The sequence below is a fragment of the Gadus macrocephalus genome, chromosome 4 (assembly GCF_031168955.1).
Source record: "Gadus macrocephalus chromosome 4, ASM3116895v1".
Taxonomy (NCBI): Eukaryota; Metazoa; Chordata; class Actinopteri; order Gadiformes; family Gadidae; genus Gadus; species Gadus macrocephalus.
In genome coordinates, this window is record NC_082385.1 from 478373 (window position 1) to 505589 (window position 27217).

At 45.1% G+C, this 27217-nt stretch overlaps 1 protein-coding gene and 1 long non-coding RNA gene across 24 annotated transcripts; one reads left to right on the top strand and one right to left on the bottom strand.

Moving 5' to 3' along the window:
- The first annotated feature begins 1342 nt into the window (after nucleotides 1–1342).
- Nucleotides 1343–26862, top strand: LOC132455563 (NACHT, LRR and PYD domains-containing protein 12-like). Of its 23 annotated transcripts, none has more exons than XM_060049416.1 (18): nucleotides 1343–1669; nucleotides 2466–2582; nucleotides 2657–2773; nucleotides 4020–4120; nucleotides 5551–5647; nucleotides 5858–5924; nucleotides 6077–6314; nucleotides 7781–9263; nucleotides 9330–9629; nucleotides 10771–10944; nucleotides 12771–12944; nucleotides 14878–15051; nucleotides 16969–17142; nucleotides 19063–19236; nucleotides 21151–21324; nucleotides 23669–23842; nucleotides 23984–24030; nucleotides 25287–25885. In XM_060049416.1, exons 1-18 carry the CDS (start codon nucleotides 1587–1589, stop codon nucleotides 25853–25855), a joined length of 4437 nt encoding a protein of 1478 aa, XP_059905399.1. In that variant the 5' UTR covers nucleotides 1343–1586; the 3' UTR covers nucleotides 25856–25885. The 23 variants fall into 23 exon arrangements, with proteins under 23 accessions (XP_059905399.1, XP_059905398.1, XP_059905396.1 ...); XM_060049413.1 differs by adding an exon at nucleotides 26817–26862 and having other exon boundaries at nucleotides 1344–1669; nucleotides 7781–9629; nucleotides 25287–25815; XM_060049415.1 differs by having other exon boundaries at nucleotides 2484–2582; nucleotides 2660–2773; nucleotides 7781–9629.
- Nucleotides 21687–23673, bottom strand: LOC132455575 (uncharacterized). The gene is made up of 2 exons (XR_009525294.1): nucleotides 23055–23673; nucleotides 21687–22659 (listed from the first exon to the last, which is right to left on the bottom strand). It is a non-coding gene; the product is annotated as an uncharacterized LOC132455575 (long non-coding RNA).
- Nucleotides 26863–27217: the final 355 nt, after the last annotated feature.

Below are 27217 nucleotides of genomic sequence, written 5' to 3' on the forward strand. Positions count from 1 at the left end.
TGTAGTATTGATGCTCTATGTAAAACTACATTTAGTCTGAGTAACGGTTGCAAGGTAAGGCCCCGTGTTTAATTTTTCGTTGTACATTGAGGTTAAACTGTGGATTTAGTATTATGTAGAATGACCCATTGTCTGTGGGGATATAGTATGGATACTACGACGTACGATCGTATGTAAGATCACACGATACATTTGGTTTGAACAAGGGTGATTCATTATTTAAAATAAAGATGACATGATGTTAACTACTCTGGTTTCATGTGCAGTTGTTTTAATAAAATTTACTTTATTTGTTAAATCCTCCCGGAGCCCCGCCCCCCTGGACGGGGGCCTCGGGCTCCGCCCCCCTGGACGGGGGCCTCGGGCTCCGCCCCCCTGGACGGGGGCCTCGGGCTCCGCCCCCCTGGACGGGGGCCTCGGGCTCCGCCCCCCTGGACGGGGGCCTCGGGTTACGCCCCCCTGGACGGGGGCCTCGGGCTCCGCCCCCCTGGGGGCGTCCAGCTCCATGCTGACGTCCGACGCGGCGTCGAGACCCTCGAAGCACAGCTCCCTCCTGGGCTGGACCAGCCAGCTCAGCCCCTCCCCCTGCTGCTGCTGCTCCTCCCCCTCCCCCTCCCCCTCCTCCTCCTCCTCCTCCTCCTCCTCCTCCTCCTCCTCCTCCTCCTCCTCCTCCTCCTCCTCCTCCTCCTCCTCCCCCTCCCCCTCCTCCTCCCCCCCCCCCTGCTCCTCCCCCTCCTCCTCCTCTTCCTCTTCCTCCTCCTCCTCCTCCTCCTCCTCTTCCTCTTCCTCTTCCTCTTCCTCCTCCTCCTCCCTCTGTCTAATTGTGTCATTCCCTTACACACAAATGGCGACGCCGTGCTGATTACTCATGGCCGCTGCGGAGGTTGATCCAGTTGAAGATAAGTCAGTTCAAACTGATTCATGTCCCGACTCGTCACGATGAGCGTGAGAAAGCATTCAGGTTCAACCCAACGTTGCTCCAGCTTTTAGCCTGTTTCTGTGAGGGATCATATGCTTCATGTGAGGTTGTATTAATCACACAACCTCTGGTTGTCCGTACACGTCCGTTCAGGATCCGGTGAGGCATCGTCCCACAGTGGGGTTGGATTATTAGAACCGTGAAAACACGGGAAACTAGACTGTAATAAATACTTCCTTTGGTCGATGGTTTATTTAAAAGTACCTTGTTGACAAATACTATGTAGACAGTACGGGCCTGCATTTTGCCTGAGGTTTCTGTTTTTATCTACAAGATCTCTCTCACACACGTTCACTACACGCACATACACTACACACACACACACACACACACGCACACGCACACGCGCACACGCACGCACACACACGCACACAGACACTTTTGGTTTCCCAGAAAACACGTGACATGCGCTGAGAGTGGCGGTTCAGCTCATTTACTTCCTCATCTGAATGTTTCGTCGCAGCGGGGAGCCTTTCTTTCTCCGCTTTGAAAACCTTTCACCTGATTAACTTGTTTTATGAACACTTTAACCTCAGTTTCTTCCCTTATATTTATACTTTCATAACTTTTTGCCGTATGGGACGGAACGTATTTTCTCCATTCTACTATGGATGAGGAGAGAGAGGAGGGGGACTCTACCCCTAAGACCGCTCTGTCTGGGGAACTAGGCCGCCGGAGCAAAGCTAAGAGGTAAGAAGAGGATCTCTCTGTCTGTGACTGTTGTCCATCTCGGAGCTCAGCAGTGATACATCATGACTCCATCATTAGTCTGAGTAAAAGCTGTGTGTGTGTTGAAGCCCAGAGCAGCAGCAGACCTCAGGTTGATCAGTCGTATCGTAATGTGACTCTGACGTCACTCTAGATCCACAGTCGTCGTATCGGCCACGTTTAAAACACAACGTGAACAGACAGACCAGAAACTCAGGAAGAGCAATACATCTGACCTGAGCAGTAAGGCTCCCCTGATATGAACAGGCTTCTGTTCTCTACTGTGTTTGGTCTGCATGACTGCTGTCTGTGATCAAGACTGACAGTAAAACAGTGACCTCCATTTGGTCATTGTCTGTTCTTAAGAAGGTAAAGATGACATGCTTAAATTAGACTATGACTTTGACAAAGTTTGGTACGTCAGAGTTGATCAAACAGATTTATAATTCTGTCATTCTAGTTCAAAGCATTAGGGTACCCAGAGTAAAAACACATCAGTAACAAGGTATAATATTTAACATTATTTAAGGAAGTACATATATATATATTTTAATTAAGGACTTAAAAGCTGTAAACAAGTGAAATGCTCTCACCTAAAAACAGCCTTTTAAGAAGAATTATCTTGTCAATGTGAAAACTGCAGTGCGATTAAAAGCTGTGTGTGTGTGTGTGTGTGTGTGTGTGTGTGTGTGTGTGTGTGTGTGTGTGTGTGTGTGTGTGTGTGTGTGTGTGTGTGTGTGTGTGTGTGTGTGTGTGTGTGTGTGTGTGTGTGTTGAAGCCCAGAGAGGCAGCAGAGAGCAGACTCCCCTGGACCCAGCTGTGTCTCCATGAAGAGTGGCCACTCTATGGATAATCCTGTTGGGTTTAAAGATGGAAATCAGTCTATTGAGGAGAGGTGAGGATTTATCAGAGATCATAAAGATACAGCTTCTATCAAACGTTCATAAATCCTGGTTCTTGTTTCTCTAGAAGAGTCCAGCAGGAGAGAGCAGGCTCCCCTGGACCCAGCTGTGTCTCAATGAAGAGTGACCGCTCTATGCAAGAACCAGTTAACTTTAAAGATGGAAATCAGTCTATTGGGAAAAGGTAAGTATTGATTAGAGATGATGATTTGTGGTGTAGTCTTAAATTCAACCTACTCTCTGACCAATCGATTGGTCGATGGTGAAATGATGATTATAAAACAATGCGTCCGTTATCTCTAGATCAACAGAATCTACCACAGTGCGTTCTACTCTACCTGCTAGCCTCAATATCACGTAAGGGCTGTTTGGAGAAGGGCAGTGGGTTTCAGACCCCCTCTCGGTCCGAGTCCACTCGGTTAGGGCAGAGCTTCAATATGAAGCAGACAGCGGACGAGCCACGGAGCGTCGTTTAAAGACGATGCAACAAAATAATTGATTGGAGCTGTTATCTGTGTGTAATATAACGGGGCCCACTGGATGCTGCTGGGATCGTGACAAGATGCCAATTCTGATGTGTTCCCACTCAAAGCCTAGCGAGCGTTAAACACGAAGGGAGATGAAGAATCACAGAAATATTAAGAAAAAAGTACTCATGCCACCATTTTAGCTTATCTGCCCACAAACTTTTATTTACTCTACACTTTGCCTGCTTTTTTGTCGTCCTTTTTAACCAAATGCTGCCAGATCGATGACTTTGTTGGAATCAATGAGTTAGTAGCGGAGTAAAGGTTCAGTAAGTTAGGACTAGCGGTCTTCCTTATGGGCCAGTTCAACGTTGAGGAACCCGGGGGTTTGACCTCGTGTCTTATGATTCTTATAGTCTGATAAACCATATGATTACTAAAACAGAAACTAAGAAGCCTTCAACCTTATTTGTATTCATTATTAATGTTATTTCTAACACAATATAGCCGTCACTCAAATATAAAACACATCAGTCTGCATTTGTCCCTGCAGGCCCTAAAATAATGGAATAAGAAGCACTTTGTTCTTATTAAAGGAACACCAGCCATTGACCGACCAAAGAATATTTGGTCCAACAAGTGCATATCGATCAACCAGTCAACCAACCGACCAGAACTTGACACCCCTAGAAATTATATAGGTACAGCTTCTATCAAACTTCTTACCTGGTTCTTGTTTTTCTCCAGTCCAGCAGGAGTGAGCAGGCTCTTGTTATCAGACTTTACTGGAACTGATGTTACCAAGTCAGGAAATGTTTTTGTGTGTGTGTGTGTGTGTGTGTGTGTGTGTGTGTGTGTGTGTGTGTGTGTGTGTGTGTGTGTGTGTGTGTGTGTGTGTGTGTGTGTGTGTGTGTGTGTGTGTGTGTGTGTGTGTGTGTGTGTGTGTGTGTGTGTTCTCCGCAGACACCAGGAGAGGTCAAAGGTCACCAGTGCTCAGTCCGTACAGCAGCATCAAACAGAGCTGGAGATGAACCAGGAGGAACTGGCCGACACACTGGGGGGCGGTAAGGGACTCTTACTTTGAAGACAGAGGAGACTATTAATTTGAAGGGCAAAAGAGATCTTGTCTTGAAAAAAAGAGAAGAAATTATATTTTTAAGGAGCAGTATCTTTCCTCTTTGGGGTTAATTGGTGTAGGGTTAAGGGCTATCGGGTAAATGGTTTCGTCCATATATGTAGGGTTATGGTGGGGGTATCAGGTTAAATGGTTTGATCCAGATATGTAGGGTTATTGTGGGTCCATCAGGTTAATTGGTTTGATCCAGATATTTAGGGTCATTGTGGGTCTATCAGGTTAAATAATATTCATCATTATAATGCAGACCAACAACAGAATAACTCATTGGAAGTGATGCAACCCTGTCTCGTTGTATCGGCATAGCAAATCACTTTACACTGATTCACTGTCGTTATTACTATCAGTGGCGGTTGGTCAATAGGGGGCGCTAGGGCGCCGCCCCTCCGTGAAATATCCACTTGAATATATCTGCCTACTATGAATCAACTATTATAAATACGAAATAAATCAACAGAAATACATAGCGTTTGTTTTCGTTTAATTGTGTGATAGACCGTACTTGCCACTGCCATCAACCATTTAAATGCGTCTGAACGTCAATGATTTGGGCTAGGCTAGTTATTGGTCATTCGAAATAAAGCCCTCCTCCAAGTCAGGTGCGCCGGCCACGTTGAAGTCAATGTAAGCTCGCTAACTTTTAGCTGTCTATCAAGCAGAGACAGCTTTTCATTGGCGCAAGAAAATTTGCCCTCGGGTCGCACCAGTGTGCGCCCCAGGCCAATGATATCACATTTATTTTTTCTTAACACCACATAAATTGGCCAATTCAGAGAATTTTCTCAGTAGCATTCGCTCAACACAACTACATGTAGAGATAGATGCTAACTAGCAGAGAGTTGTAAGCACTTTCCACCCATTACAGTAGCGGAATTGAACTCCCCAAGCAATGTTATACTTAAAAGGAGCAAGTAAGTTGCATTTTAATTTAGTCTTTCGACCTGTAGCATATAAACAAAATGAAGCAACTGTCCCATAATTCAAACTGCATTTGAAGTAGACATTGAGACTCACAAAAAATGGACACTATAGGACAGTGATCATGATTTGGCTCAATATCAGCATAACAACAATGGGTCATATAGCAATGGCTGGTGGAATGGCCATGAAGTAGGTCTCTATATGCAGTGTAAGCTTGTCCAGGCCCTGCAAGTCTGGATGTAGGCTATGAATCTGAATGAATAGTAGGTAAATAGGTAGTGGCCATCCCCAAAATGCACCAGAATACAGGAAATCAAATCTATTAAATTCTTCTTTTTTTTTTTGCTTTTTTGGCTTTAGTGTGATGCAGTCACAATGATCATCTCTCTCAACAGCTAAAGTTCAATTAAGTGATGGATGAGTTGTGTTTGTGTCCAGGTCTCCAGTCTACTATGGATGAGGAGAGGGAAGAGGGGGGTCCTACCTCTAAGACCACTCTGTCTGGGGAACATGGCCGCCGGAGCAAAGCTAAGAGGTAAGAAGAGGATCTCTCTGTCTGTGAATGTTGTCCATCTCAGAGCTCAGCAGTGATACATCATTAGTCTGAGTAAAAGCTGTGTGTGTGTGTGTGTGTGTGTGTGTGTGTGTGTGTGTGTGTGTGTGTGTGTGTGTGTGTGTGTGTGTGTGTGTGTGTGTGTGTGTGTGTGTGTGTGTGTGTGTGTGTGTGTGTGTGTGTTCCCCATAGACACCAAGAGAGGTCAAAGGTCACCAGTGCTCAGTCTCTACAGCAGCATCAAACAGAGCTGATCAAGGTGTGTAAATGTCCACCAAGACGTTGGACTTCAGCTCTCCATGATCATTAGAAAGCATCTCTTGTCTAGCGGGACGTGAATGCAGGAAAGATGCTTCTGCTGTCCTCAGATAGTTCAGAGTAAAGTTCTCCTTGATGTTTGTTCTGTTCCAGAGGGCTGAGGAGAACGCACACGCTTTTCTAGACAAGGAGCTGAAGAAGCTCTGGAGGGATCTCTTCTCAGATTACCCACAATGCTCAGAGAGTCAGAGGGAAGAGGAGGAGGAGGAGGAGGAGGAGGATGGTAAGAAGGAGGAGCAGAGGAGGCGCGCCATAGAGGGAGTGGTGCACATCACAAAGCTCTGCCTGATGGAGATGAACCAGGAGGAACTGGCCGACACACTGTGGGGCGGTAAGAGACTCTTAACTTGAAAACAGAGAAGAAATTCATATTTTGGAGAGCAATAGGAGATTATTATTTGTTCTGTTCAGACTGTGTGAGACTTAAATAAATTTCCAACTTCAATGTGGAGACAATCTTTCCTCTTTGGGGTTAAATGGTTCTCTCCAGATATGTAGGGTAATAGTGGGGGTCTCAGGTTAAAGAATGTTAAACATCATCATTACCAGCACCAAGTCACCTGACCACACCACCCCATACTTGACCATAAACCCTTCGGCTCACCGACAAAGCCCTCCACAACGTGGCCCCCACTTATCTCCCCAACCTCCTCCAGGAGGACAGGCCCTGCCGCTCCCTTCGTCATCCTCAGCTGGTCTTCACCGTCCCCACCTCCCGCCTCAGCACCGTGGGGGCTAGGGCTCTCAGCACCGTGGGTGCTAGGGCTCTCTACATGGGTCTCCTCACTGCTGTTCTTACCCCCTCCTACCTGGGTCTCCTCACTGTTCTTACCCCCTCCTACCTGGGTCTCCTCACTGCTGTTCTTACCCCCTCCTACCTGGGTCTCCTCACTGCTGTTCTTACCCCCTCCTACCTGGGTCTCCTCACTGCTGTTCTTACCCCCTCCTACCTGGGTCTCCTCACTGTTCTTACCCCTCCTACCTGGGTCTCCTCACTGTTCTTACCCCCTCCTACCTGGGTCTCCTCACTGTTCTTACCCCCTCCTACCTGGGTCCCCTCACTGTTCTTACCCCCTCCTACCTGGGTCTCCTCACTGTTCTTACCCCCTCCTACCTGGGTCTCCTCACTGTTCTTACCCCCTCCTACCTGGGTCTCCTCACTGTTCTTACCCCCTCCTACCTGGGTCTCCTCACTGTTCTTACCCCCTCCTACCTGGGTCTCCTCACTGTTCTTACCCCCTCCTACCTGGGTCTCCTCACTGTTCTTACCCCCTCCTACCTGGGTCTCCTCACTGATCTTACCCCCTCCTACCTGGGTCTTATGTCTTATTTTCAACATGCTGTTGGCGATGCAGCTCTTGCTGTTTTTGACTCAAGATTGTTTTATGTAATGTAAGGCGACCTTTGGGTGTCATGAAAGGCGCTTTGAAATATTTTTTTATTCAATGTTATTATTATTATTAATAATAATAATATTAAACCTAAACTGCAGATCAACAGCAGAATAACTCAACAGTGGAAGAGATGCAACACAATCTTGTTATATCAGCATGTCATTTTATACCAATTCACTATCATTATTATTATCATTGGACCAATCATATTGCTGTGGAAAAAACTAAAAGTCCTAAACCTTTTGAATCTGTAACATGCAGTCTTTGTACCGACCAGCTTCTCCCACCACAAGTTATGAAGCCACTAAATATCATGAAGTTAATTATTCAACAGGACATATTGAGATGTTCCCACTGATGCCACCATCCACTAACTGATGTCTTCTGTTGTTTTCTCATTTAGGATCTGCTGCTGAAAATCAACAGAAAATCAAGTCTCATTTGAAGAAGAAGTTCAGGTGTGTGTTTGAGGGAATCGCTAAAGCAGGACATTCAACACCTCTGAATGACTTCTACACAGAGATCTTCATCACAGAGAGAGGCAGTGGAGAGGTCAACAAGGAACATGAGGTCAGACTGATTGAAACCGCTTCCAGGAAACCAGTCAAGGAGGAAACACCAATCAGATGTGAGGACATCTTTAAACCCTTGCCTGGAAAAGATAAACCAATCAGGACAATAATGACAACTGGAGTGGCCGGCATTGGTAAAACCGTCTTAACACACAAGTTCATTCTGGACTGGGCTGAAGGCAAAACCAACCAGGACATACACTTCACATTTCTCCTCACTTTCAGAGAGCTGAATTTACTGAAAGGGAAAGAGTTTAGCTTGGTGGAACTGCTTCATCACTTCTTTATTGAGACCAAAGAAGCAGGAATCTGCAGATTCCACCGGTTCCAAGTTGTCTTCATCTTGGATGGACTGGATGAGTGTCGACTTCCTCTGGACTTCCAGAACAACCCGATCTGGACTGATGTCACAAAGTCCACCTCGGTGGACGTGCTGCTGACGAACCTCATCAGGGGCGACCTGCTTCCCTCCGCTCGCATCTGGATAACCACACGCCCTGCGGCAGCCAATCAGATCCCTGCTCATTGTGTTGACATGGTGACAGAGGTGAGAGGGTTCACCGACCCACAGAAGGAGGACTACTTCAGGAAGAGATTCAGAGAGGAGTCGCAGGCCAGCACAATCATCTCCCACATCAAGAAATCACGAAGCCTCCACATCATGTGTCACATCCCAGTCTTCTGTTGGATCACTGCTACAGTTCTGGAGGACTGCTTCAAAACATCCCAGAAAGGAGAAGAGATGCCCAAGACCGTGACTCAGATGTACAGCTACTTCTTGAGGGTTCAGTCCATACAGGGGGACAGAAAGTACCATGGGAGAGCTGAAACAGATCAAAACTGGAGTTCAGAGAGCAGGGAGATCATTGTTTCTCTGGGAAAACTGGCTTTTAACCAGCTGACGAAAGGCAACCTGATCTTCTACGAGTCAGACCTGGCAGAGTGTGACATCGATATTAAAGAAGCCTCAGTGTTCTCAGGAGTGTTCACCCAGATCTTTAAAGAGGAGTGTGGGCTGTACCAGGACAAGGTGTTCTGCTTTGTCCATCTGAGCCTCCAGGAGTTTCTGGCTGCCCTTTATGTCTTCAGGTCCTTTATCAACACCGGGGTCAATCTGCTCACAGAAGAACAGCCAACCTCCGGTGAAGATAAAATCAACCTTTTCTACCAGAGTGCTGTGGACAAGGCCTTACAGAGTAAGAACGGACACCTGGACTTGTTCCTCCGCTTCCTCCTGGGCCTCTCTCTGGAAAACAATCAGAATGTCCTGCGAGGTCTGCTGGGACAGACAGGGAATAGATCACTGATCACTCAGTTTAAACAATATCTGCTGGGACAGACAGGAAGGGGCTCACAAGAAGAAAACAGTGTCACCAAGAGGAAAACAGTGTCTTACATCAAGAAGAAGATAGGTGGAGATCTCTCTCCAGAGAGAAGCATCAATCTGTTCCACTGTCTGAATGAGCTGAACGACCATTCTCTAGTGGAGGAGATCCAACAGTCCCTGACATCAGGAAGTCTCTCCAGAGAATCTCTTTCACCTGCTCAGTGGTCAGCCCTGGTCTTCATCTTACTGTCATCAGAAGAAGAGATGGAAGTGTTTGACCTGAAGAAATACTCAGCTTCAGAGAAGGGTCTTCTGAGGCTGCTGCCAGTGATCAAAGCCTCCAAAAGATCTCTGTAGGTTCACTCATAAAACACAATATATCTGATAGTAGAATATGTAAGTTATAACTAACAAAACATGTCTTAAGGTTCACTGATAACATGTATTACAATAAACCCCCTAACCCACTTCTCTAATAAAGATGAAGACAATAACTTAATTATGTTAAAAGTTACACACATTATTAAATTAACGTTTAAGGATCTAATGTAGTTCAATTAATAAAACATATCTTATTCAGCCAATATAACGGCCAATAACGGCCAATAACGTAATAATTGCCAATAACGTAATAATTTATATGTAATAAAGCCAATAACATAATAACTTGCCAATAATGTAACTACGCTGTTGAGCCAATAATTTAATAACTTTTTGCCAATAATATAATAACTTATTACGTTATTGGCCTTGTATAAAAAAAAAATGAAAATGTAATAACTGAGCCAATGATGTAGCATATGAGGTAACACTTTATTGTAGTTTCATCTCGTACCATGTTTAAATATCTGACCTTACAGTGACCCCTCCACCCTCATACCCCCTCCAGAGGATGCCTTAAAGGAGCAAAGAGTGAATCTGGATTAATATGTAACTCTAAGGTTCCGCTATAGTAGAACTTCAAAAAGCTCACGACTCCGTTGAAGCGTCTGCGTGGTCACGGAGTTGGGTACACCGAGTACTATAACAGAACCCTAAGGGTTACATATTAATCCAAATTCACTCTTTGGTCCTTTAAGGCATCCTCTGGATGGAGGGGGTATGAGGGTGGAGGGGTCACTGTAAGGTCAGATATTTAAACATGTGATGCAAGATGCAATAATAAGGCTAAGTGTGACAGTTTCTCTCCAGAAATATAAAATAAAATAAAGTGATGCTTCATTTATTACGTTATTGGCTCAGTTATTACATAACGTAATAAGTTATCACATTATTTGCCAAAAGTTATTACGTTTTTGGCTCAACAACTTTATTACATTGTTTGTAAGTTATTTCATTATTGGCTTTATTACATTTCAATGACCTTACTGGCAGTTATTACGTTATTGGCCACCATAACGTTATTGGTTGATCCCCACGTATTTCATTAAGTTTAAAGTAAAAGATGTAGGTCATTTTAATCACAGTTCCTAACATATTGTGTTTATTGGGAAGGCTGAATGGTTGTCATCTGTCAGAGAGATGCTGTGAAGCTCTGGCCTCAGTTCTCAGCTCCAACTCCTCTAGTCTGAGAGAGCTGGACCTGAGTACCAATGATCTGCAGGATTCAGGAGTGAAGCTGCTCACTGCTGGACTGGGGAGTCCACACTGTGCACTGGAAACTCTAAGGTCAGTTTTACTCAATATCTCAAACAGTTGCACCACAAGTTCTACATCAGAGGACATTGAACAGATTTAACTCCAGTAAGTTAACGAGTCCAAATAAATAAGTAGAATATGTCCTCTCAAGGCTCAAGACACATTTTCTACTTGCCAATTACTTTTTAATTTGGTGGCACCCTAACAAATGTGATCGCAGCCCTATATTAGACGTGAGAATGTCCTTGGTCACGTACTATCCATCTGTGTCCATTCATGTGAAAAGATTCACTCGCCTTTAATAAGTTGTTAATGTTTTGATTGAATAGGGGGTCTTTTTCTGTTTTTAACGCCAGCGCCTCGACATCTCTTTCCTCACCAACCATCTCCTCCTCCTCCTCCTCCTCTTCAATGAAATACCTACTAATAATAACCAGCTGCTGATTGGATAATATACTCCAATAAGGATTTATCTTCTTCTCTGGGTCATCCAGAATAGTGCATTTCTTCACATGCTCTTGAATAGCGCTAGTGCTGCTGTGACATTCTATTGAAACTTTGCACAAAGTACAAACCAGTGTTTTAGTTTTCTGATCGAAGCAGAGTGTCTTCATGGGAACTTAAGTGGGTTGTGTTTCCTAATAGAGCGATCACACCGGCGCAGCAATACAGCCGCGCTTTAACTCAGCACTGAACTAAACCTTGGCAGTCTGCGTGCATCGCAGCGCCATTACCACTCATCTTATCAAACTCAAGACCTCCATCTCACTCTATTTGTGTTGCCATGAGAGTAAAAGGTGTATGTGGATTCAGTTTGTTAATGATGGTATAAGGTGTATGTTTTATTAGATTCCTATTCTACTCAGAACCATGTAGTCAGCCACTAGCTGCGTTTCCATCCCCCTGCTGTTATGCACATTTTGAAGTATCGAATCAGTTAACGGTGATGGAAACACCAAAATTTGCATAAAAATCCTCTTAATTCGCAAAAAAATAAATCTGCTCGCTTGAGTTGTTTTTTGACTCATGCGAAAGAGAGTAATTGCGCAAAATGGGAGATGGAAACACTTTTCGAAACAGCTGTGCATAGCGAACATTGAAGACACGGGACTGACAACGTCTTTCCGATTTCCGCATAACGACCGGCCATAGCAACCCTGCCAAAATCAACTTGTAGCGTCAATATCTATTTTTAAGCGTTTCTGTCTCCTTTAATTATACCATGGTCTGGGGGAATACTCGATTCTGATTGGCTGCAGGGTGTCCATTAAGCCTTCAAAAGGAGAGCTGGTAAATTGTGAAAAATGCATTAAACTTTAATCAGAAAACGTGGTTATATGCTAGTATAGACCCTAGAGTATCTGTGGTATAAAGGCGGGATGAATTTCAAATGATCAATATGTACACTGTATCTTTTAAATACTTCCATGGAACAGATGGCCAACGTCAATAATAGATACGTGTGGACCGATGGAGAGATAAAAGTTTTCCTTGCTCTCATCGAAGAACAAAACAGCTAAAGTCCTGGAATGTGTGTAGTTTTCCGCTCCAACCACTTGATGGAAACGCACCTAATTCAAATTTCTTTTTTGCGAACATTCCAATGATTCGCTTCACCTTTTAGATGGAAACGTGACTAGTAAGGTGCACTTAAGAGTTGTTTAGTCAATTTAAATAACGGATTCTTCTTTTAACTAAAGATTATCTTAAATCTTTAGTTATCTGACCTCTAAGTATGTCATAATTTAAAGATCTACTGTATTGACATTTAGTTAAACTAACATGTCTTATGACAAATTTCAAATAAAAAAATGAATCACAGTTCCTAACATGTTGTGTTTATTGTTTGTGTGAAGGCTGACTGGCTGTCATCTGTCAGAGAGATGCTGTGAAGCTCTGGCCTCAGTTCTCAGCTCCAACTCCTCTAGTCTGAGAGAGCTGGATCTGAGTACCAATGATCTGCAGGATTCAGGAGTGAAGCTGCTCTCTGCTGGACTGGGGAGTCCACACTCTACACTGGAAACTCTAAGGTCAGTTTTACTCAATATCTCAAACAGTTACACCACAAGTTCTACATCAGAGGACATTGAACAAATTTACCTCCAGAAAGTTAACGGGTCTAAATAAATAAGTAGAATATGTCTGCTCAGGGCTCAAGACACATTTTCTACTTGTGCCTATTACTTTTTAATTTGGTGGCACCCTAACAAATGTCATCGCAGCCCTTTATTAGACGTGAGAATGTCCTTGGTCACATACTATCCATCTGTGTCCATTCATGTGAACAGATTCACTCACCTTTCATCAGTTGTTAATGTTTTGATTGAATAGGGGGTCTTTTTCTGTTTTTAACGCCAGCGCCTCGACATCTCTTTCCTCACCAACCAACTTCTCCTCCTCCTCCTCCCCCCTCCCCCTCCCCCTCCTCCTACTCCTCCTCCTCAATCAAATACCTACTAATAATAACCAGCTGCTGATTGGATAATATACTCCAATAAGGATTTATCTTCTTCTCTGGGTCGTCCAGAATAGTGCATTTCTCCACATGCTCTTGAATAGCGCTAGTGCTGCTGTGACATTTCATTGAAACTTTGCACAAAGTACAAACCAGTGTTTTAGTCTTCTGATCAAAGCAGAGTGTCTTCATGGGAACTTAAGTGGGTCGTGTTTCCTAATAGAGCGATCACACCGGCGCCGCAATACAGCCACGCTTTAACTCAGCTCTGAATTAATCCTTAGCAGTCTGTTTGCATCGCAGCGCCATTACCACTCATCTTATCAAACACAAGACCTCCATCTCACTCTATTTGTGTTGTCATGAGAGTAAAAGGTGTACCTTGGATTCAGTTTGTTAATGATGGTATAAGATGTATGTTTTATTCGATTCCTATTCTACTCAGAACCATGTAGTCAGACACAGCTGCGTTTCCATCCCCCTGCTTTTATGCACATTTTGAAGTATCGAATCAGTTAACGGTGATGGAAACACCAACATTTGCATAAGAATCCTCTTAATTCGCAAAAAAGTTTTTCTGCTCACTTGAGGTGGTTTTTGACTCATGCGAAAGAGAGTAAATGCGCAAAATGGGAGATGGAAACACTTTTCGAAACAGCTGTGCATAGCGTACATTGAAGACACGGGACTGACAACGTCTTTCGGATTTCCGCATAACGACCGGGCATAGCAACCCCGCCAAAATCAACTTGGAGGGTCAATATCTATTTTTAAGCGTTTCTACATCCTTTAATTATACCATGGTCTGGGGGAATACTCGATTCTGATTGGCTGCAGGGTGTCCATTAAGCCTTCAAAAGGAGAGCTGGTAAATTGTGAAAAATGCATTAAACTGTAATCAGAAAACGTGGTTATATGCTACAGACCCTAGAGTATCTGTGGTATAAAGGCGGGGAGGAATTTCAAATGATCAATATGTACACTGTATCCTATAAATACTTCCATGGAACAGATGGCCAACGTGAATAATAGATACGTGTGGACCGATGGAGAGATAGAAGTTTTCCTTGCTCTCATCGAAGAAAAAAACATTACACATTTTTTAGATGGAAAACAACAACTAAATTCCACCATATACCTAAGAGAAAGCATATTATCAAAAGGACACGAGAAGTCCTGGAATGTGTGTAGTTTTCCGCTCCAACCACTTGATGGAAATGCACCTAATTAAAATTTATTTTTTGCAAACATTCTAAATATTCGCTTCACCTTTTAGATGGAAACGTGACTAGTAAGGTGCACTTCAGAGTTGTTTAGTAAAGTTAAATAACGGATTCTTCTTTTAACTAAAGATTATCTTAAATCTTTAGTTATCTGACCTCTAATTATGTCATAATTTAAAGATCTACTGTATTGACATTTAGTTAAACTAACATGTCTTGTGACAAATTTCAAATAAAAAAATTAAGCACAGTTCCTAACATGTTGTCTTTATTGTTTGCATGCAGGCTTAATGGCTGTCATCTGTCAGAGAGATGCTGTGAAGCTCTGGCCTCAGTTCTCAGCTCCAACTCCTCTAGTCTGAGAGAGCTGGATCTGAGTACCAGTGATCTGCAGGATTCAGGAGTGAAGCTGCTCTCTGCTGGACTGGGGAGTCCACACTGTACACTGGAAACGCTCAGGTCAGTTTTACTCAATGGTCAAACAGTTACACCACAAGTTCTACATCAGAGGACATTGAACAGATTTACCTCCAGAATGTTAACGAGTCTAAATAAATACGTAGAATATGTTCTCTCAGGGCTCAAGACACATTTTCTGCTTGCCAATTACTTTGTAATTTGGTGGCACCCTAACAAATGTGGTGGCATCCCTATATTAGACGTGAGAATGTCCTTCGTCACGTACCATCCATCCGTGTCCATTCATGTGAACAGATTCACTCACCTTTAATAAGTTGTTAATGTTTTGATTGAATAGGGGGTCTTTTGCTGTTTTTACCGCCAGCGCATCCACATCTCTTTCCTCACCGACCAACTCTTCATCCTCCTCCTCCTCCTCCTCCTCCTCCTCCTCCTCAATCAAATACCTACTAATAATAACCAGCTGCTGATTGGATAATATACTCCAATAATGATTTATCTTCTTCTCTGGGTCATCCAGAATAGTGCATTTCTTCACATGCTCTTGAATAGCGCTAGTGCTGCTGTGACATTTCATTGAAACTTTGCACAAAGTACAAACCAGTCTTTTAGTCTTCTGATCAAAGCAGAGTGTCTTCATGGGAACTTAAGTGGGTCGTGTTTCCTAATAGAGCGATCACACCGGCGCCGCAATACAGCCACGCTTTAACTCAGCTCTGAATTAATCCTTAGCAGTCTGTTTGCATCGCAGTGCCATTACCACTCATCTTATCAAACACAAGACCTCCATCTCACTCTATTTGTGTTGTCATGAGAGTAAAAGGTGTACCTTGGATTCAGTTTGTTAATGATGGTATAAGATGTATGTTTTATTCGATTCCTATTCTACTCAGAACCATGTAGTCAGACACAGCTGCGTTTCCATCCCCCTGCTTTTATGCACATTTTGAAGTATCGAATCAGTTAACGGTGATGGAAACACCAACATTTGCATAAGAATCCTCTTAATTCGCAAAAAAGTTTTTCTGCTCACTTGAGGTGGTTTTTGACTCATGCGAAAGAGAGTAAATGCGCAAAATGGGAGATGGAAACACTTTTCGAAACAGCTGTGCATAGCGTACATTGAAGACACGGGACTGACAACGTCTTTCGGATTTCCGCATAACGACCGGGCATAGCAACCCCGCCAAAATCAACTTGGAGGGTCAATATCTATTTTTAAGCGTTTCTACATCCTTTAATTATACCATGGTCTGGGGGAATACTCGATTCTGATTGGCTGCAGGGTGTCCATTAAGCCTTCAAAAGGAGAGCTGGTAAATTGTGAAAAATGCATTAAACTGTAATCAGAAAACGTGGTTATATGCTACAGACCCTAGAGTATCTGTGGTATAAAGGCGGGGAGGAATTTCAAATGATCAATATGTACACTGTATCCTATAAATACTTCCATGGAACAGATGGCCAACGTGAATAATAGATACGTGTGGACCGATGGAGAGATAGAAGTTTTCCTTGCTCTCATCGAAGAAAAAAACATTACACATTTTTTAGATGGAAAACAACAACTAAATTCCACCATATACCTAAGAGAAAGCATATTATCAAAAGGACACGAGAAGTCCTGGAATGTGTGTAGTTTTCCGCTCCAACCACTTGATGGAAATGCACCTAATTAAAATTTATTTTTTGCAAACATTCTAAATATTCGCTTCACCTTTTAGATGGAAACGTGACTAGTAAGGTGCACTTCAGAGTTGTTTAGTAAAGTTAAATAACGGATTCTTCTTTTAACTAAAGATTATCTTAAATCTTTAGTTATCTGACCTCTAATTATGTCATAATTTAAAGATCTACTGTATTGACATTTAGTTAAACTAACATGTCTTGTGACAAATTTCAAATAAAAAAATTAAGCACAGTTCCTAACATGTTGTCTTTATTGTTTGCATGCAGGCTTAATGGCTGTCATCTGTCAGAGAGATGCTGTGAAGCTCTGGCCTCAGTTCTCAGCTCCAACTCCTCTAGTCTGAGAGAGCTGGACCTGAGTACCAATGATCTGAAGGATTCAGGAGTGAAGCTGCTCTCTGCTGGACTGGGGAGTCCACACTGTACACTGGAAACTCTCAGGTCAGTTTTACTCAATGGTCAAACAGTTACACCACAAGTTCTACATCAGAGGACATTGAACAGATATACCTCCAGAATGTTAACGAGTCTAAATAAATACGTAGAATATGTTCTCTCAGGGCTCCAGACACATTTTCTGCTTGCCAATTACTTTGTAATTTGGTGGCACCCTAACAAATGTGGTGGCATCCCTATATTAGACGTATGAATGTCCTTGGTCACGTACCATCCATCTGTGTCCATTCATGTGAAAAGATTCACTCCCCTTTAATAAGTTGTTAATGTTTTGATTGAATAGGAGGTCTTTTTCTGTTTTTAACGCCAGCGCATCCACATCTCTTTCCTCACCGACCAACTCTTCATCCTCCTCCTCCTCCTCCTCCTCCTCCTCCTCCTCCTCAATCAAATACCTACTAATAATAACCTGCTGCTTACTGGATAATATCCTCCAATAAGGATTTATCTTCTTCTCTGGGTCGTCCAGAATAGTGCATTTCTTCACATGCTCTTGAATAGCGCTAGTGCTGCTGTGACATTTCATTGAAGCTTTGCACAAAGTACAAACCAGTGTTTTAGTTTTCTGATCTAAGCAGAGTGTCTTCATGGGAACTTAAGTGGGTCGTGTTTCCTAATAGAGCGATCACACCGGCGCAGCAATACAGCCGCGCTTTAACTCAGCACTGAACTAATCCTTGGCAGTCTGCGTGCATCGCAGCGCCATTACCACTCATCTTATCAAACACAAGACCTCCATCTCACTCTATTTGTGTTGCCATGAGAGTAAAAGGTGTACGTTGGATTCAGTTTGTTAATGATGGTATAAGATGTATGTTTTATTACATTCCTATTCTACTCAGAACCATGTAGTCAGACACAGCTGCGTTTCCATCCCCCTGCTTTTATGAAAATGTTGAAGTATCGAATCAGTAAACGGTGATGGAAACACCAAAATTCGCATAAAAATCCTCTTAATTCGCAAAAAAGTTTTTCTGCTCACTTGAGGTGGTTTTTGACTCATGCGAAAGAGAGTAAATGCGCAAAATGGGAGATGGAAACACTTTTCGAAACAGCTGTGCATAGCGAACATTGAAGACACGGGACTGACAACGTCTTTCAGATTTCCGCATAACGACCGGGCATAGCAACCCCGCCAAAATCAACTTGGAGGGTCAATATCTATTTTTAAGCGTTTCTACATCCTTTAATTATACCATGGTCTGGGGGAATACTCGATTCTGATTGGCTGCAGAGTGTCCATTAAGCCTTCAAAAGGAGACCTGGTAAATTGTGAAAAATGCATTAAACTGTAATCAGAAAACGTGGTTATATGCTACAGACCCTTGAGTATCTGTGGTATAAAGGCGGGGAGGAATTTAAAACGATCAATATGTACACTGTATCCTATAAATACTTCCATGGAACAGATGGCCAACGTGAATAATAGATACGTGTGGACCGATGGAGAGATAGAAGTTTTCCTTGCTCTCATCGAAGAAAAAAACATTACACATTTTTTAGATGGAAAACAACAACTAAATTCCACCATGTACCTAAGAGAGAGCATATTATCAAAAGGACACGAGAAGTCCTGGAATGTGTGTAGTTTTCCGCTCCAACCACTTGATGGAAATGCACCTAATTCAAATTTATTTTTTGCAAACATTCTAAATATTCGCTTCACCTTTTAGATGGAAACGTGACTAGTAAGGTGCACTTCAGAGTTGTTTAGTAAAGTTAAATAACGGGTTCTTATTTTAACTAAAGATTATCTTAAATCTTTAGTTATCTGACCTCTAATTATGTCATAATTTAAAGATCTACTGTATTGACATTTAGTTAAACTAACATGTCTTGTGACAAATTTCAAATAAAAAAATTAAGCACAGTTCCTAACATGTTGTCTTTATTGTTTGCATGCAGGCTTAATGGCTGTCATCTGTCAGAGAGATGCTGTGAAGCTCTGGCCTCAGTTCTCAGCTCCAACTCCTCTAGTCTGAGAGAGCTGGATCTGAGTACCAATGATCTGCAAGATTCAGGAGTGGAGCTGCTCTCTGCTGGACTGGGGAGTCCACACTGTACACTGGAAACTCTCAGGTCAGTTTTACTCAATGGTCAAACAGTTACACCACAAGTTCTACATCAGAGGACATTGAACAGATATACCTCCAGAATGTTAACGAGTCTAAATAAATACGTAGAATATGTTCTCTCAGGGCTCAAGACACATTTTCTGCTTGCCAATTACTTTGTAATTTGGTGGCACCCTAACAAATGTGGTGGCATCCCTATATTAGACGTATGAATGTCCTTCGTCACGTACCATCCATCTGTGTCCATTCATGTGAAAAGATTCACTCACCTTTAATAAGTTGTTAATGTTTTGATTGAATAGGAGGTCTTTTGCTGTTTTTACCGCCAGTGCCTCGACATCTCTTTCCTCACCAACCAACTCTTCATCCTCCTCCTCCTCCTCCTCCTCCTCCTCCTCCTCAATCAAATACCTACTAATAATAACCTGCTGCTTACTGGATAATATCCTCCAATAAGGATTTATCTTCTTCTCTGGGTCATCCTGAATGGTGCATTTCTTCACATGCTCTTGAATAGCGCTAGTGCTGCTGTGACATTTCATTGAAGCTTTGCACAAAGTACAAACCAGTGTTTTGGATTTCTGATTAAAGCAGAGTGTCTTCATGGGAACTTAAGTGGGTCGTGTTTCCTAATAGAGCGATCACACCGGCGCAGCAATACAGCCGCGCTTTAACTCAGCACTGAACTAATCCTTGGCAGTCTGCGTGCATCGCAGCGCCATTACCACTCATCTTATCAAACACAAGACCTCCATCTCACTCTATTTGTGTTGCCATGAGAGTAAAAGGTGTATGTGGATTCAGTTTGTTAATGATGGTATAAGATGTATGTTTTATTACATTCCTATTCTACTCAGAACCATGTAGTCAGACACAGCTGCGTTTCCATCCCCCTGCTTTTATGAAAATGTTGAAGTATCGAATCAGTAAACGGTGATGGAAACACCAAAATTCGCATAAAAATCCTCTTAATTCGCAAAAAAGTTTTTCTGCTCACTTGAGGTGGTTTTTGACTCATGCGAAAGAGAGTAAATGCGCAAAATGGGAGATGGAAACACTTTTCGAAACAGCTGTGCATAGCGAACATTGAAGACACGGGACTGACAACGTCTTTCAGATTTCCGCATAACGACCGGGCATAGCAACCCCGCCAAAATCAACTTGGAGGGTCAATATCTATTTTTAAGCGTTTCTACATCCTTTAATTATACCATGGTCTGGGGGAATACTCGATTCTGATTGGCTGCAGAGTGTCCATTAAGCCTTCAAAAGGAGAGCTGGTAAATTGTGAAAAATGCATTAAACTGTAATCAGAAAACGCGGTTATATGCTACAGACCCTAGAGTATCTGTGGTATAAAGGCGGGGAGGAATTTCAAATGATCAATATGTACACTGTATCCTATAAATACTTCCATGGAACAGATGGCCAACGTGAATAATAGATACGTGTGGACCGATGGAGAGATAAAAGTTTTCCTTGCTCTCATCGAAGAAAAAAACATTGCACATTTTTTAGATGGAAAACAACAACTAAATTCCACTATATACCTAAGAGAGAGCATATTATCAAAAGGACACGAGAAGTCCTGGAATGTGTAGTTTTCCGCTCCAACCATTTGATGGAAATGCACCTAATTCAAATTTCTTTTTTGCAAACATTCTAAATATTCGCTTCACCTTTTAGATGGAAACGTGACTAGTAAGGTGCACTTCAGAGTTGTTTAGTAAATTTAAATAACGGATTCTTCTTTTAACTAAAGATTATCTTAAATCTTTAGTTATATGACCTCTAAGTATGTCATAATTTAAAGATCTACTGTATTGACATTTAGTTAAACTAACATGCCTTATGACAAATTTCAAATAAAAAAATTAAGCACAGTTCCTAACATGTTGTCTTTATTGTTTGTATGCAGGCTTAATGGCTGTCATCTGTCAGAGAGATGCTGTGAAGCTCTGGCCTCAGTTCTCAGCTCCAACTCCTCTAGTCTGAGAGAGCTGGACCTGGGTACCAACGATCTGAAGGATTCAGGAGTGAAGCTGCTCTCTGCTGGACTGGGGAGTCCACACTGTACACTGGAAACTCTCAGGTCAGTTTTACTCAATGGTACTCAAACAGTTACACCACAAGTTCTACATCAGAGGACAGTTATGAACCCAGCTTATAACTCAGTACCTATGATGACCACATCCATGACTTTGTATCATTGGAGATGTAACACCTTGTTGTTTAGGTGGGTATTCTAATACATCCATATGCCTGCAACCTTTCAATTATAAATATAAAATGAACTCAAAATATAATACTATTGCCCCCCCACTGTCCCCCGTATACGTGACGGTGATAGTTTAGAGCGGGGTGAAGTACAGGGGGTCTTTGGAGGGTCTTACCCCTAGCTGGACACCTCAGACCCCCTGAAAGCCTCAACAGAAACATTTTGGAGGATCTCTGGAAAGAATGATTTGAAACTTGCAATCGTCAAACAAAACGTGTTTCAAAGCTTACTATGTCCAGTACTCATTATTTAAATAGCTAATTCTTTACTCACAAATATGAATAGGATACAGAATAACATTATTATATTGTGTACCCAGTGAAGAGACAAACTCATCAAAGCTCTATTCATTATGAACTAATAAATAAGGAAAGCCAAGGATTAATACTTGTTAATTGATAGTTAAGTCCAGCTGTATTTCAACAGCTGTAAGCAGTGGTGTAGTGGTTCTGGGAGAAGTGGTGATACTCTAAATGTCTTAAAGCGCCCTGTGTTATAAACAGTGACATTAAGAATACTATTGCGTCTTTAGTGCACCCATAAATGGGCCAGTAATGTTGGGACATTGTCACTTAACTTCTGCTGCTTGGCCAGGATTGTCTTTGCATCAGTCCTGGCCCACAGACTATAGGGTGAGACCACTACATTATTATGCATTCTGAGTGAACTATTGCTGATTCCTTAGTCCATCCACACATGGAAATAGGACAACTATTCTCACCGTGTAAGTAGTCTATCGGCCAGTCGTTTATTTGGTAATCTGTCTCTTGTACAGATGATGATGGCCAGAGTGCTGCCATTAGAAAATTAACATATTTGGCAAAGGGGGCTTGCAAATATTACTGCAAAGTATTGTATGTTACTTATCTTAAATGTATTTAAAGTTTCACATGAATACATTTTAAATTCTAATAGATTAAGTTGTTGTTGTGAGCACTGCTTCATACAGTAGGTCTGAACATCACTGACTGCTTTAATGAGTCACTTAAACCGTTTGAACGGAGCATGAATCACAGGAAGGCCTGGGCCCGTGCACTGATCTTTCATTTGTTTTCTGACATTAAAATGTCGTCACCTTTTTGGAGCCATCACCAGTTTGCACCCCTGATAATAATACTTTTGATCATGTTAGTGGTTTCCCTGATGGATCTATAGTCCTTTTTCCATCAAAAAGATAATGCGCTTTAAAATGATGCGCATCAAAAGTTAGTGCGACATATGTGATGGAAAAAGGGTTATATCGCTCTAACGCCGATTTTGTCGCACTAAGTTAATTCGCTCTGCAGAGGTGGTTTTGGGAAAGTTCTAGCGACATAAAAGTAATGGAAAACGGCTGAAGCGATATAGAATGTCGCGCATGCGCATTGTTGATGGAAAATCATCTAGCGGGTCAGAAAAATGCGCTTCAACACGGGGCATTGTGACACAATTTTAATTCGCTATAATCATTCTGTCGATGGAAAACCGTTTAGGCGCTTCTTATGTCGCTACAAATTAATTCGCTTTAAGAGTTAATTCGCTTGAAAATCTGATGGAAAAAGGACTTATAATCTAGATGTTAGTACAATCTAACCGAGTTCTAGGTAAAGGTGATACTTTAATCAAGTGAAATATAAAGAAGTCAAAGTCCTGTGGTTGAGTGGACCTCGCTCCACAGCGGAATAGAGACTAGGGCTTGGGGCGCTACAATGCTGATGTATTATGTGGCCGTTGAATACCCGCTTGTTTCCGGGAAGGCCTTCTTCCACGGGTGGCGCTGTGGCAAATGGTCCCAATCCAAATGTGGAGTGGTTTAGAAAACCTAACGTATTATGTGTGAGAAGCTTTCTCTTGGCCATCTTGAACCGCTGGCCAGAAGGAGCTCCACACATCCACACACACCTCGCCACCGGTGTCCCTTCACTGGACCAGGAAGTGCTTCATAAAAGGACCGTCACCAAGGCAACGCCACGTGTGTTTGGAGTAGGACGTTCACAAACTGGTTGGCAGACTGGAAAAACACAGGATTTTACGTGTGTGTGTGTGTGTGTGTGTGTGTGTGTGTGTGTGTGTGTGTGTGTGTGTGTGTGTGTGTGTGTGTGTGTGTGTGTGTGTGTGTGTGTGTGTGTGTGTGTGTGTGTGTGTGTGTGTGTGTGTGTGTGTGTGTGTGTGTGTGTAGCTTGTCTGGCTGCCTGGTCACACAGGAAGGCTGTGCTTCTCTGGCCTCAGCTCTGAGCTCCAACCCCTCCCACCTGAGAGAGCTGAACCTGAGCTACAATCACCCAGGAGACTCTGGAGCTGCGCTGCTCTCTGCTGGACTGGAGGATCCACGCTGGAGACTGGACACTCTCAGGTATGGAGAGGACAGCTCACCACTGCTAGATGAAGTGGTTTGAAGAGGCAGCTGTAACTCATGTAGTGTAGAACGTTATGAGACGGCAGATGATGAAGGTGAATGTTTCAACATGCTGCTCTCACTTTGTTTCCCCCCCAGTGTGGAGCACGGTGGAGTGTGGAGGCTGAAACCAGTTCCACAGAGATGTAAGTGTCTGTTTGATTCATCACATCACACACTCACTATTGAGATGGAAAGTCCATCCACACAGCAGGAAGTGAGGTCACATCCTACTGGGAATGAAGATGATGGCTGACATCATGTATCTTACGTATATTAATACTGTCCACCATCACGAATCATGAAGCTAACATCTGGGCTCAGGGGAGGGGGGGGGGGGGTGAGAGGGGGGCCTGATGGGGGGGGGGGGGGGGGGTGAGAGGGGGGCCTGATGGGGGGGGGGGGTGAGAGGGGGGCCTGATGGGGGGGGGGGTGAGAGGGGGGCCTGATGGGGGGAGGGGGTGTGAGAGGGGGGCCTGATGGGGGGAGGGGGGGTGAGAGGGGGGCCTGATGGGGGGGGGGGGGTGAGAGGGGGGCCTGATGGGGGGAGGGGGGCCTGATGGGGGGGGGGGGTGAGAGGGGGGCCTGATGGGGGGGGGGGTGTGAGAGGGGGGCCTGATGGGGGGAGGGGGGGTGAGAGGGGGGCCTGATGGGGGGGGGGGTGAGAGGGGGGCCTGATGGGGGGGGGGGGGTGAGAGGGGGGCCTGATGGGGGGGGGGTGAGAGGGGGGCCTGATGGGGGAGGGGGGTGTCGAGTGGGAGGGGAGGGGGGGTGCTGAGGAGGGGGAGGGGGCGGGGGGGTGACAGGGCTGAGGGTCCCGGTCCGGTTCCTAAAATGCAACTTAATGTAACAATAGTGTAACTATAACATCACATGACCCCCCCCTCCCGACGGCGTTGAGGGGGGGGGGGGGGGGGGGGTGCTGAGGGTCCTGGTCCCGGACTATAATGAAATAATGAAACTTAATGTAACATTAGTGTAACTATAACATCACCCCCCCCCCCCCTCCCCACATGGCTGAGGGGGGGGGGGACCTCCTCCCTGAGGTTGGGGTTGGGGAAGTGGGAGACATCTGGGGGAGGGGGAGGGGTGAGAGGGGGGACTGAGAGGGGGACCTGATGGGGGGAGGGGGCTGAGGGGGGGCTGTTGGTGGGGGGGGTGTGCGGGAGGGGGCTGAGGGGGGCGTTGAGTCGGAGGGGAGGAGGTGGTGCTGAGGAGGGGGAGGGGGGGGGGGGGGGGTGACGGTCCGGGTCCACTATTGTTACTACGATGTAACAATAGTGGACCTATAACATCACATGACCCCCCCCCCCCCCCCCCACAGAACAGTACCAGTGATGATGATGATGATGATGAGGATGAAGAGCGGTTCAGCAGCTCATCATGTCTGGTTCTCCCTCAGATGCCTGTGACCTCACACTGGACCCCAACACGGCCCACAGACGACTCTCTCTGTCTGAGGACAACAGGAAGGTGACGTGGGCTGGAGGGGACCAGTCGTATCCGGATCACCCAGACAGATTTGACTCCAGGCCCCAGGTGTTGGGTAGAGAGGCTCTGACTGGCCGCTGTTACTGGGAGGTAGAGTGGGAAGGAGGGGTTAGGATAGGAGTGACATACAGAGGAATCACAAGGAGAGGAGGGGGTGGTGACAGCTGGCTTGGAGAGAACAACAAGTCCTGGGTTCTTTATTGTTATGATGGTGGTTACTCTGCCCGGTACAACGGTACAGAGACAGCCCTCCCTCTCCGCCCCGCTGGCTCCACCAGAGTAGGAGTGTATCTGGACCGGCCTGCTGGCTCTCTGTCCTTCTACAGAGTGTCCCCAGGTGGAGGAGGGTCCTCAGACACACTGACACACCTCCACACCTTCTGCTCCTCCTTCACCCAGGAGGACCTCCTCCCGGGGGTCTGGGTGGGGTGGTGGGGGGGGTCCTCAGGGGGGTCCTCAGTGACTCTGTGTCAGTTGTAGAAAAACAAAACGGGCAACGGGGCCTCAGTGATCCCTCAGTTGTAGAAAAATGGGGGTTACACACACACACACACACACACACACACACACACACACACACACACACACACACACACAGTGGTGGAGCGGTGGAGGTGGAGGGGGGGTTAGTGGTGGAGGGGGGGTTAGTGGTGGAGGGGGGGTTAGTGGTGGAGGGGGGGTTAGTGGTGGAGGGGGGGGGGTTAGTGGTGGAGGGGGGGTTAGTGGTGGAGGGGGGGTTAGTGGTGGAGGGGGGGTTAGTGGGGGAGGGGGGGGGGGTTAGTGGTGGAGGGGGGGTTAGTGGTGGAGGGGGGGGGGGGGTTAGTGGTGGAGGGGGGGGGGGGTTAGTGGTGGAGGGGGGGTTAGTGGGGGAGGGGGGGTTAGTGGGGGAGGGGGGGTTAGTGGTGGAGGGGGGAGGGGGGTTAGTGGTGGAGGGGGGTTAGTGGTGGAGGGGGGGGGGGGTTAGTGGTGGAGGGGGGGGGGGGTTAGTGGTGGAGGGGGGGGTTAGTGGGGGAGGGGGGGGGGGGTTAGTGGGGGAGGGGGGGTTAGTGGTGGAGGGGGGGTTAGTGGGGGAGGGGGGGGGGGTTAGTGGTGGAGGGGGGGTTAGTGGTGGAGGGGGGGTTAGTGGTGGAGGGGGGGGTTAGTGGTGGAGGGGGGGTTAGTGGTGGAGGGGGGGTTAGTGGGGGAGGGGGGGGGGGGGGGTTAGTGGTGGAGGGGGGGTTAGTGGTGGAGGGGGGGTTAGTGGTGGAGGGGGGGTTAGTGGTGGAGGGGGGGTTAGTGGTGGAGGCGTTCCTCAGCATCTTTGTGTCGGTTGTAGAAAAAAAAAGCTGCCTCTCCGCGACACACACACACACACACACACACACACACACACACACACACACACACACACACACACACACACACACACACACACACACACACACAGGGTCCTCGGGGTCAGCAGGGCCTCAGTGTCTCTGTGTAAGTTATAGTCTCTCCCTCCCCCTCTCCCTCCCCCTCTCCCTCTCCGAGTCTGAGGGGAGGGGGAGGGGGGGTGACGGGGCTGAGGGTCCGGGTCCCGGACCCTCAGCCCCGTCACCATAATGACACATTATTATTATTATGTGTCATTATTATGACACATTATCACGCATGCAAACACACACACACACACACACACACACACACACACGCACACACACATGAGGGGGTGGGGGGGGTGAGGGTGTGCATACGTTACACACACATGCGCCCGCACACACACATCATCTCCTCATTGAGCCCACTTGGTTCACCTGGAGACCCCCGGCCTTCAGAACGCCACGCCCACTTACCGATTGGTCTCCCTCACTGCTCTCCTGT

Excerpts from the sequence above, each read along its gene's own strand:
- LOC132455563 (XM_060049411.1), top strand. The coding sequence starts at position 1,587 with ATGGATGAGGAGAGAGAGGAGGGGGACTCTACCCCTAAGACCGCTCTG. Across the intron at positions 6,315-7,780 it reads GGCCGACACACTGTGGGGCG|GATCTGCTGCTGAAAATCAA; the intron begins GTAAGAGACTCT and ends TTTCTCATTTAG. Across the intron at positions 19,237-21,150 it reads TGTACACTGGAAACTCTCAG|GCTTAATGGCTGTCATCTGT; the intron begins GTCAGTTTTACT and ends GTTTGTATGCAG.